The sequence below is a fragment of the Oryza brachyantha genome, chromosome 6 (genome assembly GCF_000231095.2).
Source record: "Oryza brachyantha chromosome 6, ObraRS2, whole genome shotgun sequence".
NCBI lineage: Eukaryota > Viridiplantae > Streptophyta > Magnoliopsida > Poales > Poaceae > Oryza > Oryza brachyantha.
In genome coordinates this window covers 8065312-8076746 of record NC_023168.2, presented here as the reverse complement: position 1 = coordinate 8076746, position 11435 = coordinate 8065312, and the positions used below count along the sequence as shown (strand labels likewise).

At 41.8% G+C, this 11435-nt stretch overlaps 2 protein-coding genes across 2 annotated transcripts; one reads left to right on the top strand and one right to left on the bottom strand.

Annotated features, from left to right (window-relative positions):
• Positions 1 to 3623: 3623 nt before the first annotated feature.
• LOC102705726 (chlorophyll a-b binding protein 1B-21, chloroplastic) lies at positions 3624 to 5079 on the top strand. The gene is made up of 4 exons (XM_015837929.2): positions 3624 to 3922; positions 4018 to 4120; positions 4223 to 4511; positions 4693 to 5079. The coding sequence occupies exons 1-4, from the start codon at positions 3726 to 3728 to the stop codon at positions 4842 to 4844; spliced, it is 741 nt and encodes a 246-aa protein (XP_015693415.2). The 5' UTR covers positions 3624 to 3725; the 3' UTR covers positions 4845 to 5079.
• Positions 5080 to 6106: 1027 nt separating this feature from the next.
• LOC102704624 (protein adenylyltransferase SelO) lies at positions 6107 to 11192 on the bottom strand. The gene is made up of 8 exons (XM_015838076.2): positions 10845 to 11192; positions 10575 to 10684; positions 9577 to 9633; positions 9193 to 9492; positions 7910 to 8157; positions 7515 to 7821; positions 7156 to 7429; positions 6107 to 6642 (listed from the first exon to the last, which is right to left on the bottom strand). Exons 1-8 carry the CDS (start codon positions 11136 to 11138, stop codon positions 6388 to 6390), a joined length of 1845 nt encoding a protein of 614 aa, XP_015693562.2. The 5' UTR covers positions 11139 to 11192; the 3' UTR covers positions 6107 to 6387.
• Between the last annotated feature and the right edge of the window lie 243 nt (positions 11193 to 11435).

The window sequence follows — 11435 nt, the reverse complement described above, 5'->3', positions numbered from 1 at the left end:
GTGGAGCTGTCACACGCTGCTGCTCGGTCTCGCACTTTGTTTACAGTCTACCAACCGTTGAAAACGAGCTGAGCAGCTACGCTGTGATTTTTAGCCTCTGACAAGAAGAGATTTTTATTAGCAGTCGCAGAGGTAGGTTACTGTAGCATAATGACTGTGATTTTAGTACCCGCACTTCTTCTCTAATCTTGTGTGTGTGCGCTCTTGGGGGATTCAAAAGGGGTGAGAAGAACAGGGAGGGATCCCAAGGCTGGCTGACAGTGGCAGAGAAAGAAAACCAGGAGCTAGAGCCAAGATCCATCAGGGTGGTTCTGACCCCAATACTGGATGTGTTTATTTGTTGCTGGTGGCTGTTTGGGATAACTGCTTCTGGGGATTACTGCATGATTATTATTCATTACTATTATTGAAGCTGATTCAGCATGAATAACTGTACTAACTCTACTGCTCCCTGTATTATTTTGTAGTAAACGACAGTATCCAAAAAAAAACTTTAAGTGTCCAGGATTTGACCATCCATCTTATTTTAAAAAATTATAAAAAATTTTAAAAATTAGTCACAAGTAAATTACTTTTTGTGTTTTATCATCTAATAACAATAAAACTATCGTAAAAATTTGTATATAAGACAGAATCAACATTGTATCCAAAAATTGAAAATAAACTTATGTTGGGACGGATTAAGTAGAGTAAAAATTGAAAATTAGTCACGAGTTAATTACTATTCATTGCAATGCGGTGATTGTTTTGGTGTTTCATGAAAAATCCAAACGGTATGTTTAAAAACAACAAATAATTTATAAAAAAAATTTATATATGTATTCTTAGTGATCTAAGACGGAAAAATAAACTTAGGTGAAACTACACCAAAATTAACTCTAAATTTTAAGGTTAAATATTTAAATTTTGGCTTATAAACATAAACACGAGCAAAAGGGTGGGGTGATCGGTAGGATTTGGTTTCAGTTGAAACCAAACCATATTTTCTTTTCTAAGTTGATCCTTTTATAACATATCCTATATACTAAGCTAGTACTATGTAAATATATGTCCTCTTATAACCTTATTACTTTAGTATAAGACATACATTTAAAAGTTGTAGCCCATCTTTTCATTTTTATGCTTATAAGCCAAAATTTTAGTTTTCAAGTAAATTTCGGGGGTTATCATAGTTTTTTAGCATTGTTTTTTAGATCGCTAAAAACACATAAATAAAAGTTTTACTCACAAATTATTTTTATTTGTAAATATATTGTTTGGTTTATTTCTTGAATAAGCCAAATAATCACCCCTTAGATCTTCGGTGATTATAACTGTGTCTATTTTTTGATAGTCTTTGAACGGTTTCATGTAGAATCATTTAGCAATGGATATACATGTACATTTGACTAGTAATATAATTATTGAATTAACATCCCTATCCATGAAAGACATATCCAGATTCCTAGCTAAAAATATAATTTTTAGGGATAGAGGTAACACAAATATTTTGTTTGTATGTGTCAAGAAATTGCATAACATTTTTTCTACATCTATTGGAATGGCATGGGTATTCAGTACTAAAACATGAAAAGCACCCCTTTTATTGGTGTATTATTACAATGCGTACCTAGAAACTATGCAAATGTACATGTTAGTTACTTCGTCTCATAATAAGTGTACTTTTAGAATTCAAATTTGGCTTACAAAATATGTATTTGTGGAATACTAGTTGTTCTATCAATTACCTCACCTTGTACTCAGATCTTATCCATTTTATCCCTAACAACCTCTCGCTCCATACAATATCCTTATTGAATTAGGAATATTTAAATTATTGTTTGTTATAACTAATTTGACTCTACAGTGCTAGAAATGCATTTATATTGGGACGGAGGGAGTACTGCATAATTTCCTAACAAACACTTTTTTTCTGCACGTTGTTTTGCTTGTGGTCCTGAACAATCATGTACCCTTCATTTCATCCGAAACCGGTAATTGGTCACCACACGATTCCATGGCAGAATGCATTCATAGCACAAGTGAAGACTGCACCACCACTTTGCAACAACATGAAGCAAAGACAGCCATCGTGCGCTGACGCGCCCCTTGCATTCTTCTCCATTTATTTCAAAAATGATGTCGTTCATTTTGTTTGTGAAAAAGTAAAAGTCTCAAATTAATTCGGACTAAGATATATCAATTTGACTGCATGACTTGTTGCTTTAAGATACTCCCCCACGTCAAAATTTATTTGACGTTGGTTAGCTGAAAGCCTTAAAGGCACCTTCATATCCAGGAAGGGTACATTTTTTTAAAAAAATATTTCTAAAAGTTACCTTTAAGAAATTATATTAATTTATTTTTAAAGTTTGCAATGACTAATACTTAACTAATCATTCACTAATAAAATATCTCATTTTACATGATATTTTTTCTCCTTACCTCACTCTCAAACTGGGCCTAAATACACTCCCTGTCAAATAAGTTTGTAACTAGATGCATAATGGAAGTCACCAAAAATCTAGAACTCTTATCTTTGAATGTGGGCTATGTTTTGGGCCAAGAATGGGCCTAGCCCAACCTGTTTTTCTCTCTCTCTTTTGCCTGCTTGAAGTCAAAGAAAATGACTGCACTGTGGCTACGTGTAGCAAATAATGAAATAAGCCAAGTCATCTTTTATTTATTAATATCTCGTTACAAAATATATACTCTTTCCATCCCTAAATATTTGACGCCATTAACTTTTTGTCACATGTTTAACAATTTGTTTTATTCAATTTTTTAAAAAAATATGTAAAGCTATATATATGCATAAAAGTATATTTAACAATAAATAAAATGATATAAAAATAATTAATAATTATGTAAAATTTTTGAATAAGAAGAATAGTCAAACATGTATAAAAAAATCAACAGCGTCAAACATTTAGGGACGAAGGGAGTACATTTTTAGATTGTTTAACAAATACAAATGTGAGATCCACAGATTCTCTTTGCCATTTTAATAGTCAATTTTTAATTTAGAATTTCTTAGATTTCTTTTTCAAACACATGATTGGTTATAAAATCATTGCAACGATTCGAATGATTAAAACTGGTGTAAAAATATTTATATTCTGGTATAAATTTAAATCCAATAGATATTTATATTTTAGAACAGATGGAGTATTTTTGTTAAAAATTTCATCTGGATGACATCAATTGTGTCCAGCTCAAGCCTGTAAAAGACAGTGCTCTTTTGATGATTCAGTGAACACTTAGATGGACAAAAAAAAAATCTTCCATGGCATATATATACAGTTCAGGAGGGTGAGAGAAAAAAAAATCTTCCTTTGCACCATAATCATAACCAGGAATTTGGTCACTTGGTGTGGATTTATAGAAGTGACATGGCGCAGATTGATTTTTTTTTCCCAGTAGAGAGAGCAGCAGCAGGTCATCTGGCCATGGCCCATGGATATGTGGACTGCATTAGCGCGGTGGCGGGTGCCACGTCGGACGGGCAAAAGATACCCCGATCCGACGTGGCCCAATGGGAGCGGGGGCGCGCGGATATCGCAGCCAATGGGCGGCGGGGTTTGGATATCCCCCATCCCGCTTCGTCTCCGGCCCGCTCGCGCCGTGTCCCCCTTAATAGACACGGATGCCGGCGTCCACTCACCGGCCAACCTCTCCCGGGCTGCTTCATCTTGCTTTTTTGGTCCAGGGAGGAAGAAGGGTAGCACGTACGTTCAGGCGCGGCGATGGCGATGGCGTCGTCGAGCGGGCTGAGGAGCTGCAGCGCGGTGGGCGTGCCGAGCCTGCTGGCGCCGTCGTCCCGGAGCGGCGGCGTGCGGCTGCCGCTCTGCGCCCACGCGACCACCTCCGGCCGCGTCACCATGTCCGCCGAGTGGATGCCCGGCCAGCCCCGCCCCGCCCACCTCGACGGCTCCTCGCCCGGGTAAGCACGCATTCATACGCGCGAGAGCCTGTGGGGTATCAAAGTACGTATGTGTCGCCGGCGTGACTGACGACGGCCGTGCCACATGCTTGCAGTGACTTCGGGTTCGACCCGCTGGGGCTGGCCACCGTACCGGAGAACTTCGAGCGGTTCAAAGAGTCGGAGGTGTACCACTGCCGGTGGGCCATGCTCGCCGTGGTAAGCTAGCTAGCTAGCTACATGAAAATCAAGTGTTGTCTTGGTCTGATCTTGAGTGAGAAAGCGAAGCGAATTAATGGTGGGATGCATGGATGGATGCAGCCAGGGATCTTGGTGCCGGAGGCGCTGGGGCTGGGCAACTGGGTGCAGGCGCAGGAGTGGGCGGCGGAGCCCGGCGGCCAGGCGACGTACCTGGGCAACCCGGTGCCGTGGGGCACGCTGCCGACCATCCTGGCGATCGAGTTCGTGGCCATCGCCTTCGCGGAGCACCAGCGCACCATGGAGAAGGACCCCGAGAAGAAGAAGTACCCCGGCGGCGCCTTTGACCCCCTCGGCTTCTCCAAGGACCCCGCCAAGTTCGAGGAGTACAAGCTCAAGGAGATCAAGAACGGTACGATATATATATGCCACGTACTCGATCCTTAATTTCTTTTCAAACAAATTAATGTCAGTTTGGTCGTTCGTCTTGTTTAAATTTTCTATGAAAATATACAAAATTATATGTCATACTTAAAAGTTTCTTTAGTTATAAATCAAATTATAATAAATAGGTTGACATCGTTTTGTTGCAGGGCGGCTGGCTATGTTGGCGTTCGTGGGATTCTGCGTGCAGCAGTCGGCGTACCCAGGCACCGGCCCACTGGAGAACCTGGCGAGCCACCTCTCCGACCCGTGGCACAACAACATCGGCGACGTCATCATCCCAAGAACCATCTACCCTTGAGCTTGAGCCTGTGAGAGGAGGGATTTGAGGAATGAGTGATGATCCGACGAAGGGTTTCACGTGCGTAAACTGTGTGTGGATTGGTTGATTGTTACGGCGCGCTGGGCATGGGCATAGCCTTGTAATTGTAATGTGTAAAGCTTATTAAGTAGCGGCTACTCTTGTGAATCCGTCCCATCTCTTTGTATCGAACCACGAATTCAAAACCGGTCTTAGTTAAACTCGATCTTGTACATATGGCGATTTATTTGGCTATGTATACATGCGTGACGAAGTAGCCAGCTGCGCCCAAGTGCGTAGCAGATCGAGTGCCCAACGCGTCGGCAACTCGGTATGGCGGACTCAAAAACACATGCTCGTCTGTTACACAACTCTATGTTTTCTCTTTTCCTTCACTAGCGATCCATACTGTGGTTTGTACAGTACAATAGAGACGGCCCGATTAAGAGCTCTGGTATAATTAATAACGTCCTGCCTGTTTAGGATTCTAGTAGCTCCAACTATCCCCAAACAACCTAGATTGTTACTCAGATCATGGTATAATCTGAAGTTTGACAATACAACTTCAGAAAAATGAACTCAAGCTGCTTTTCTCATTACGTGTTTATTAAAATTTTAAGCTCCCTAAACAGGCCTGAATCTTTAAGCTCTCTAAACAGGCCTATGAGTCTTTGTACGTCGATGATATATTTATAGAGTTAGGTCTCAATAATGACAAATGAGCAAGATAGAACTGGGAAGGGATGATGAGCAGGTTTATGCATGTTGTGAGCAGATGGGTTTGATGACCAGATTCTGATCCAATTATTGAAATATATGCGACTGAAAATTCAGGGAAACAAAATCAGACAACCATGCGTACAGTCACCTAATAAACAATAACCAGGCAGGCGTAGTGGAATCTACCTGTTGGAAGGAAGCGGTAATCTTCATATAGAATCAAATAAACTCACCAAGATTTTAAAGCTGTATGTTTTTTGTTGACCAGAAGTACTCCGATCTGAGTTATGGATCTAATAAAATACAACTGAATAAACAAAAAAAAACAGTCTGAACAGTGTCGTTTTTGTTCCATAAACACAGCAACGGAGTAAATACTAAATAGCCGACGCCACAAACAATGTTCTCATACTGTCAGGAGTTAGAACGTCCGTACCTCGTAAACCATGAAAATGATGAAACACAACGCTCTCAATTGCAAGTCCACTCACCAACACCGCACGAATCTGAAGTAACCACCTATCTTGCTGGACAAAACAAAATGGGCAGCTAAAAACACCTCATGTTCATCTGCTTGTGAAAAATAAGTTGCTTACATCAACAGCACCATCTACGTTCTATTTCCCAACTGCTCATGAATGCATAACTACCCACAGAAATATGATAACTCAACATTGATAACATAGTTTCTGATATGCATCGCCAGTAAAATAACATGTGATGCCTTAAACACTATAGCAGTATAACTCAAAATTAGGTAACCTATACAGAAAAAAAAAGGGAAAAAAACAACTTTGCGTATTTGAGGTGCCAGATGTTGAGATCATGATGAGCACGACAGCATGCACACCCCTGGCCTGTATGCCCAGGCTGGTGGCAACCGTGCATATTTTTCCATTCCTGGCTGGTCATCATATGGATGTTCCATAACTTTCAATAACCGACGAACTTCATCATGATCACCTTGCTCAGCTGCGTCAATTGCACTCTGGCAGAGATAGTTCCGAAGAATATACTTTGGATTAACAGAGTTCATTGCAGCTTTCCTTTCTTCGTCAGGAACACCACTTGACACCAACTTCACAGAGAATAAATATACCATTAGATTGAGGATGACCAAATAGTCACTTACAATATGTTGTTTCTCAAATTCATAGTTCACAGTTGGAAATGTTTGATCTAACCAAGCACTAGAGGACCTACCAACATATTGACAGAATAAGTCAAGAATTCAGGGAATTGATTAGCATGCTGATGACACATTAACAATGGACGAGAAATTATCCAAAATGTGCATTTTTCAAAGTGTATCATCCAATATGCAAATGCTTGTAAATTTTTGGAAGCATATAATGGGGCACAAATAACCATTTATTTCTGCCTTTAAGACATTCTTTTGTAGAAATGAGTATTCAAACTTCAGAAAACATCAGGGGTTGAGAAACACATACCCAAACACCAACGGGCAAGAAAAGGACCACTAATAAAATATTTTGATGCGCTATACCTTTATGTTTGTTTGAAAGTGTGCTTATAAAATAGAAATAGAGAACAAGAAACCGAATAAACGATTACCAAAAATAAAGCCTACCTCTTCAATGTAAGTTTGTACCCAACTAATCCATGCTTCCTTTCGTTCTTGTCCAATATCCAGGAGTGCAGCTTTAAGTGGAACAAGTAGGTCCTTCTCTGGAATGTTACGATCCGCTTTGACATTTGAAAGAAGACGGAAAAAGTTTGTATAATCAACCTTATCAACAGCGAGGTTGCTAAGCAGCTTGCCTATTAGCTGCTTATTATACTTGGGTAGACCAAGCTTCCTGGTCATTATAGATTGATACTCATCCATGAACTTTGTCCCATACCTGCAACTCACAGAAACAAAAATGCTATCATACATCTGAACATAATCATGGATAGTAATCAATAAAGATTGGACAAACAGATCACCTCTCCATCACATAATTTGCCTCATCTTTGCTAATAAGTTCGGCAGCTGTCAATGGTGAGGTAAACTGAGCAATATTCCACAAGCCAACATCAGGTTGATTTGCAAAACAGTATCTCTTCCCAGGGAGATCAGTTGTATTTGGAGTATAGCTAGGATCAAAAGCATCCAAAAAGCCAAAGGGTCCATAGTCAATAGTTAGGCCTAATACACTCATATTATCCGTGTTGAGCACACCATGGGTAAAACCAACACCTTGCCACCTGGCTATCAAAAAAGCAGTGCGCTCTGCAACCTCAACTGCCCAGGCTGTAACCAAAGGTTAAATGGGGGGAAGAGTTAGTTTTTTAAACATTAATGAGAAGACTGAATGGAAATAGCACATAATGATATTTGCCTGCATATTTGTTCGAAGTAAGATCTATCGCTGGAGAGTCCCCTATAGCTGCTTCGAAAGATAAACCTTCACTCTTCTTAATATTTTGAAGATGTGGGTAGTGATGACGTATTGTGTAGTCTGCCAACTGACAAACAATCTCAAGGTCCTCTTTATCCCTTGTGGCATGTATCTGGTATGAACCAAACCGTAAAAAGGATGGTGCTACACGGCATACAATGGCACCTGGTTCCTCCTTTGAATTGCCACTGGAATATAAAGTCAAGTCATTAGACTTCTGATCATAAACAAATGCTAATAGATCCAGCATAATCACTGAAACCTTCAGAAGGTTCTCTAAAAACAGAATAACATCCCAGCCAATCAGTGTTTTTTATGAAAAAGCCCCATGGTAAGGTTAATCAACAGTAGGTAAATGAGGGATAATGGAGTTTGTACAACACAGAATCACAATAAAGACTTGATAAAAATCAAGCAGCGCAGCAAAACTATGTACTTTTTTGAAAGAAGGATGTGTTATTTGGCCCATGGAAACCTGAAGAATCTTAGGGCAGCTGCTACATGCTCCATTACAGTGGTTGTTGCTGATTTATTATAGAACTGAACATGCTTGTTGACAAAAGCAATTAGTAGCTGCAGTATCTCGCTCTCGCTCACATAATATTGCAGCCAAGAATAATAGTTGAAATAGTGGCAAGGTGCCAATATACTTATGTACACTAATGATACTTGTTATAGGATGAATATAATCTCTACATGTAGTCATGTATTAAATAACAGGGAAAAAAAGACTAAGACTCACATATACTAAAAACGAAAACAAGACATCAGGACATGATTAGTGCCATTCAGGGTAATTTCTACATCCCCAGCACAACGCTACAACCATCACCGAAGAAGCAGACCAGCCTTGTTCAGCAGCAGGCTCAGTGTTACAGCTTATGCTGGCATAAATGTGGCTCAAGCAGCATATAGTTAAAAAGTTTAAAACAATATCCCGTTTTTAGAAACAAGCTACCATTACTATTTTTGCCTATCGGCACTGTGCTTAATATTTAGCTTTAAATAAAATATTAATCGTTTCTCGTTCTTTCCGTAGAGAGACTCATACCATCTATTGTTCTCTTTTTAATCTTGGTGACCACATTAGATAAAAGGAAAATTATCTCACAACAATGAGACACACGACTTAGGAAATGTAATGCTCTATTTCTAAAAGTAATTTAGATCGAAAAATGGATTGAGCATGATGTAGTTCAGGAAACAGAGATTTCATGACATACTCATAGAACATATCTCGAACAACAGATTTGCCAGTTTCAACAAGACAAAGAGCACGAGTTGTAGGGATGCCTAGGCCATGCATAGCTTCACTGCATAGGAATTCACGAATGCTGCTGCGGAGGACAGCAAGGCCATCTGCAAATCGGCTGTATGGAGTCTTTCCACAACCCTTGAGCTGCAACTCCCACCTCTCACCTCGAGAGTTGATAACCTCTCCAAGAGTTATTGCTCGTCCATCACCCAACTGACCAGCCCATACACCAAACTGGTGTCCACCATAGCACTGGGCATAAGGCGAACTGCAAGTAGTTGTTCATCAGAAGGTGTGCTCCTTATTCTTGCACAACTATATGGAGAGAATATTGAGCACCAGTATTACGCACCTCCCAACCAAAGGACTTGCTCCTGAAAACAGCTGAGGGAAATCAGGTCTTTCAAACCTGAAAGTAGACAAATAAGGATACATAACATGCATCACTCATCTTCATCTTGCTCCATTGACAGATCATATCAAGGCCAAAATCAGCTTAAGATATATGTGTTCTTGTAACAAACTAACCATTATAAAAAGCTAACTAAAAAGCAAAATCAACTTGCCATATACAGTTTCAGCAGTCAGTAACCAAACAAAGAAGCAGACAACATGCCAGACAGCAGACTTGGTTTATCATGTGGCAAAATAATAAAAAGAAATCAATTCCAATTCATCAACATGGAAAAAGGAAAGCACGGGAGATTATTTCTTGCCCTGTGATTCGAGTCGTATTCCAACACACTACAGTCTGATTCTGAGTTGTATTATGTGTGTCCACTTTTTATGCAACTTCGGATACATCACTGCAATTAGGATCAGAATGGTGTTCAGAATTTCAACATCTGATTAGTAATTTTTTCTGTGTGCTAACTTTTTTTTCAAAAACTTAAGGGGAGTGCGCAGATATGTCAACAAGGTGTATTCTTCAACAGAAAGTTTCGGTACATTAACTCACTGCAACACCACTTTCACTCAGTCTGCAGCACATGAAAAAAAAACCATAAAGGAATAAAAATTTCACAGTAGTGGACCTAGTGGTGGACATAAACCAAAATGTTGGCAATAAGTGTGTTGGATAGGCAAAGGCTAATGATAATACTAATTCTTCACGAACTGATACTTAGGTTAGAGGTGCAGTGTGAACCAATTGCAGTTTTTGAGTGACAAAAGCGTGATAGGTTTTCTAACATTTTTGCAAGTTATACATCCTAGATGAAGGGGACTCCAATGCTCTCCGAATCATGAGAAGATAATTGTCTGAAAAAGCAGTTACACCGGGCATTCCTGCGCCTCTCATGGTCTCATCTCATTAATCCAGTGACTAGTAACTAGGATTTGGGGGCTCACTCTTTGTGATCCAGATCGAGGATGTCAGCCACGGACTGGGACCACGCCACCAGCTTAGGGTTGTCGACGGGCGCCGAGGGAGACACCTTGGTGTAGCAAGCGTGCAGAACCTGCGGCAACAAATCACGGTGTGAAGCTGCCTAGGATCCCGACACCAGTGGGCAAGCTACGCACTACACGAGCCACCCACCAAAGAGTTCATAAACCCCAGCCAGAGCGAAGGGGGAGACCCCCCACCGGGGGGAAGGGAAGGGAAGGGCGCACACGCACCTCGCGGGGGATGGCGTCGGATCGGAGGTCGCCGGGCAGGTCGCGGACGAAGGAGTTGTCCCAGGCGAGCTCCTCCAGCGGCCTCCGCGGGCGGGCGGGCTCCTCCGCCGCGGCGGGAGGAGGGGGCGACGGCGCCTCGGCGGCGGCGGAGGCCATGATGCCACGCGTGGGCAGCGGGCTGCGGCGGGGGCGGACGCGGGGGCCGGCGCGGGCGCAGCGGGCGAGGGAGGAGAAGAGGGCGGCGGTAGGGAGACGGGAGGAGGAGGAGAGGAGGAACGGGTGCGCGGGGGGCATGGCGAGAGGGGGGAAGCGTGCCACTACTACTTTTCTTTGGTTTCGCTCTGCTCTGCTCTGCTCCGCTCCCCTGTTGGATGGATGGGTCGGTGAGTCGGTCTGTCACTCCGTCTCGGTCTGTTTGTGTTGTTGGGTTTGGGTGAGCCGCACGCACGCGAGGTCGCGGAGGCAGCCACGCCCACGTATGCACGTGCGTACGTGGTGGTGAGCGGTGGGGGCGTGCCACGTGGCTGGCTCCTCATCCGCAGCGGATTTGATGTGTGTGTGTGTTTTTGTGGCGACGGACCGACCTACCGT

Excerpts from the sequence above, each read along its gene's own strand:
- LOC102705726 (XM_015837929.2), top strand. The coding sequence starts at position 3,726 with ATGGCGATGGCGTCGTCGAGCGGGCTGAGGAGCTGCAGCGCGGTGGGC. Across the intron at positions 4,121-4,222 it reads GGTGGGCCATGCTCGCCGTG|CCAGGGATCTTGGTGCCGGA; the intron begins GTAAGCTAGCTA and ends GGATGGATGCAG. Across the intron at positions 4,512-4,692 it reads GCTCAAGGAGATCAAGAACG|GGCGGCTGGCTATGTTGGCG; the intron begins GTACGATATATA and ends GTTTTGTTGCAG.
- LOC102704624 (XM_015838076.2), bottom strand. The coding sequence starts at position 11,138 with ATGCCCCCCGCGCACCCGTTCCTCCTCTCCTCCTCCTCCCGTCTCCCT. Across the intron at positions 9,634-10,574 it reads CTCGATCTGGATCACAAAGA|GTTTGAAAGACCTGATTTCC; the intron begins GTGAGCCCCCAA and ends GTCTACTTTCAG. Across the intron at positions 6,643-7,155 it reads TACAAACTTACATTGAAGAG|TTGGTGTCAAGTGGTGTTCC; the intron begins GTAGGCTTTATT and ends TTCTCTGTGAAG.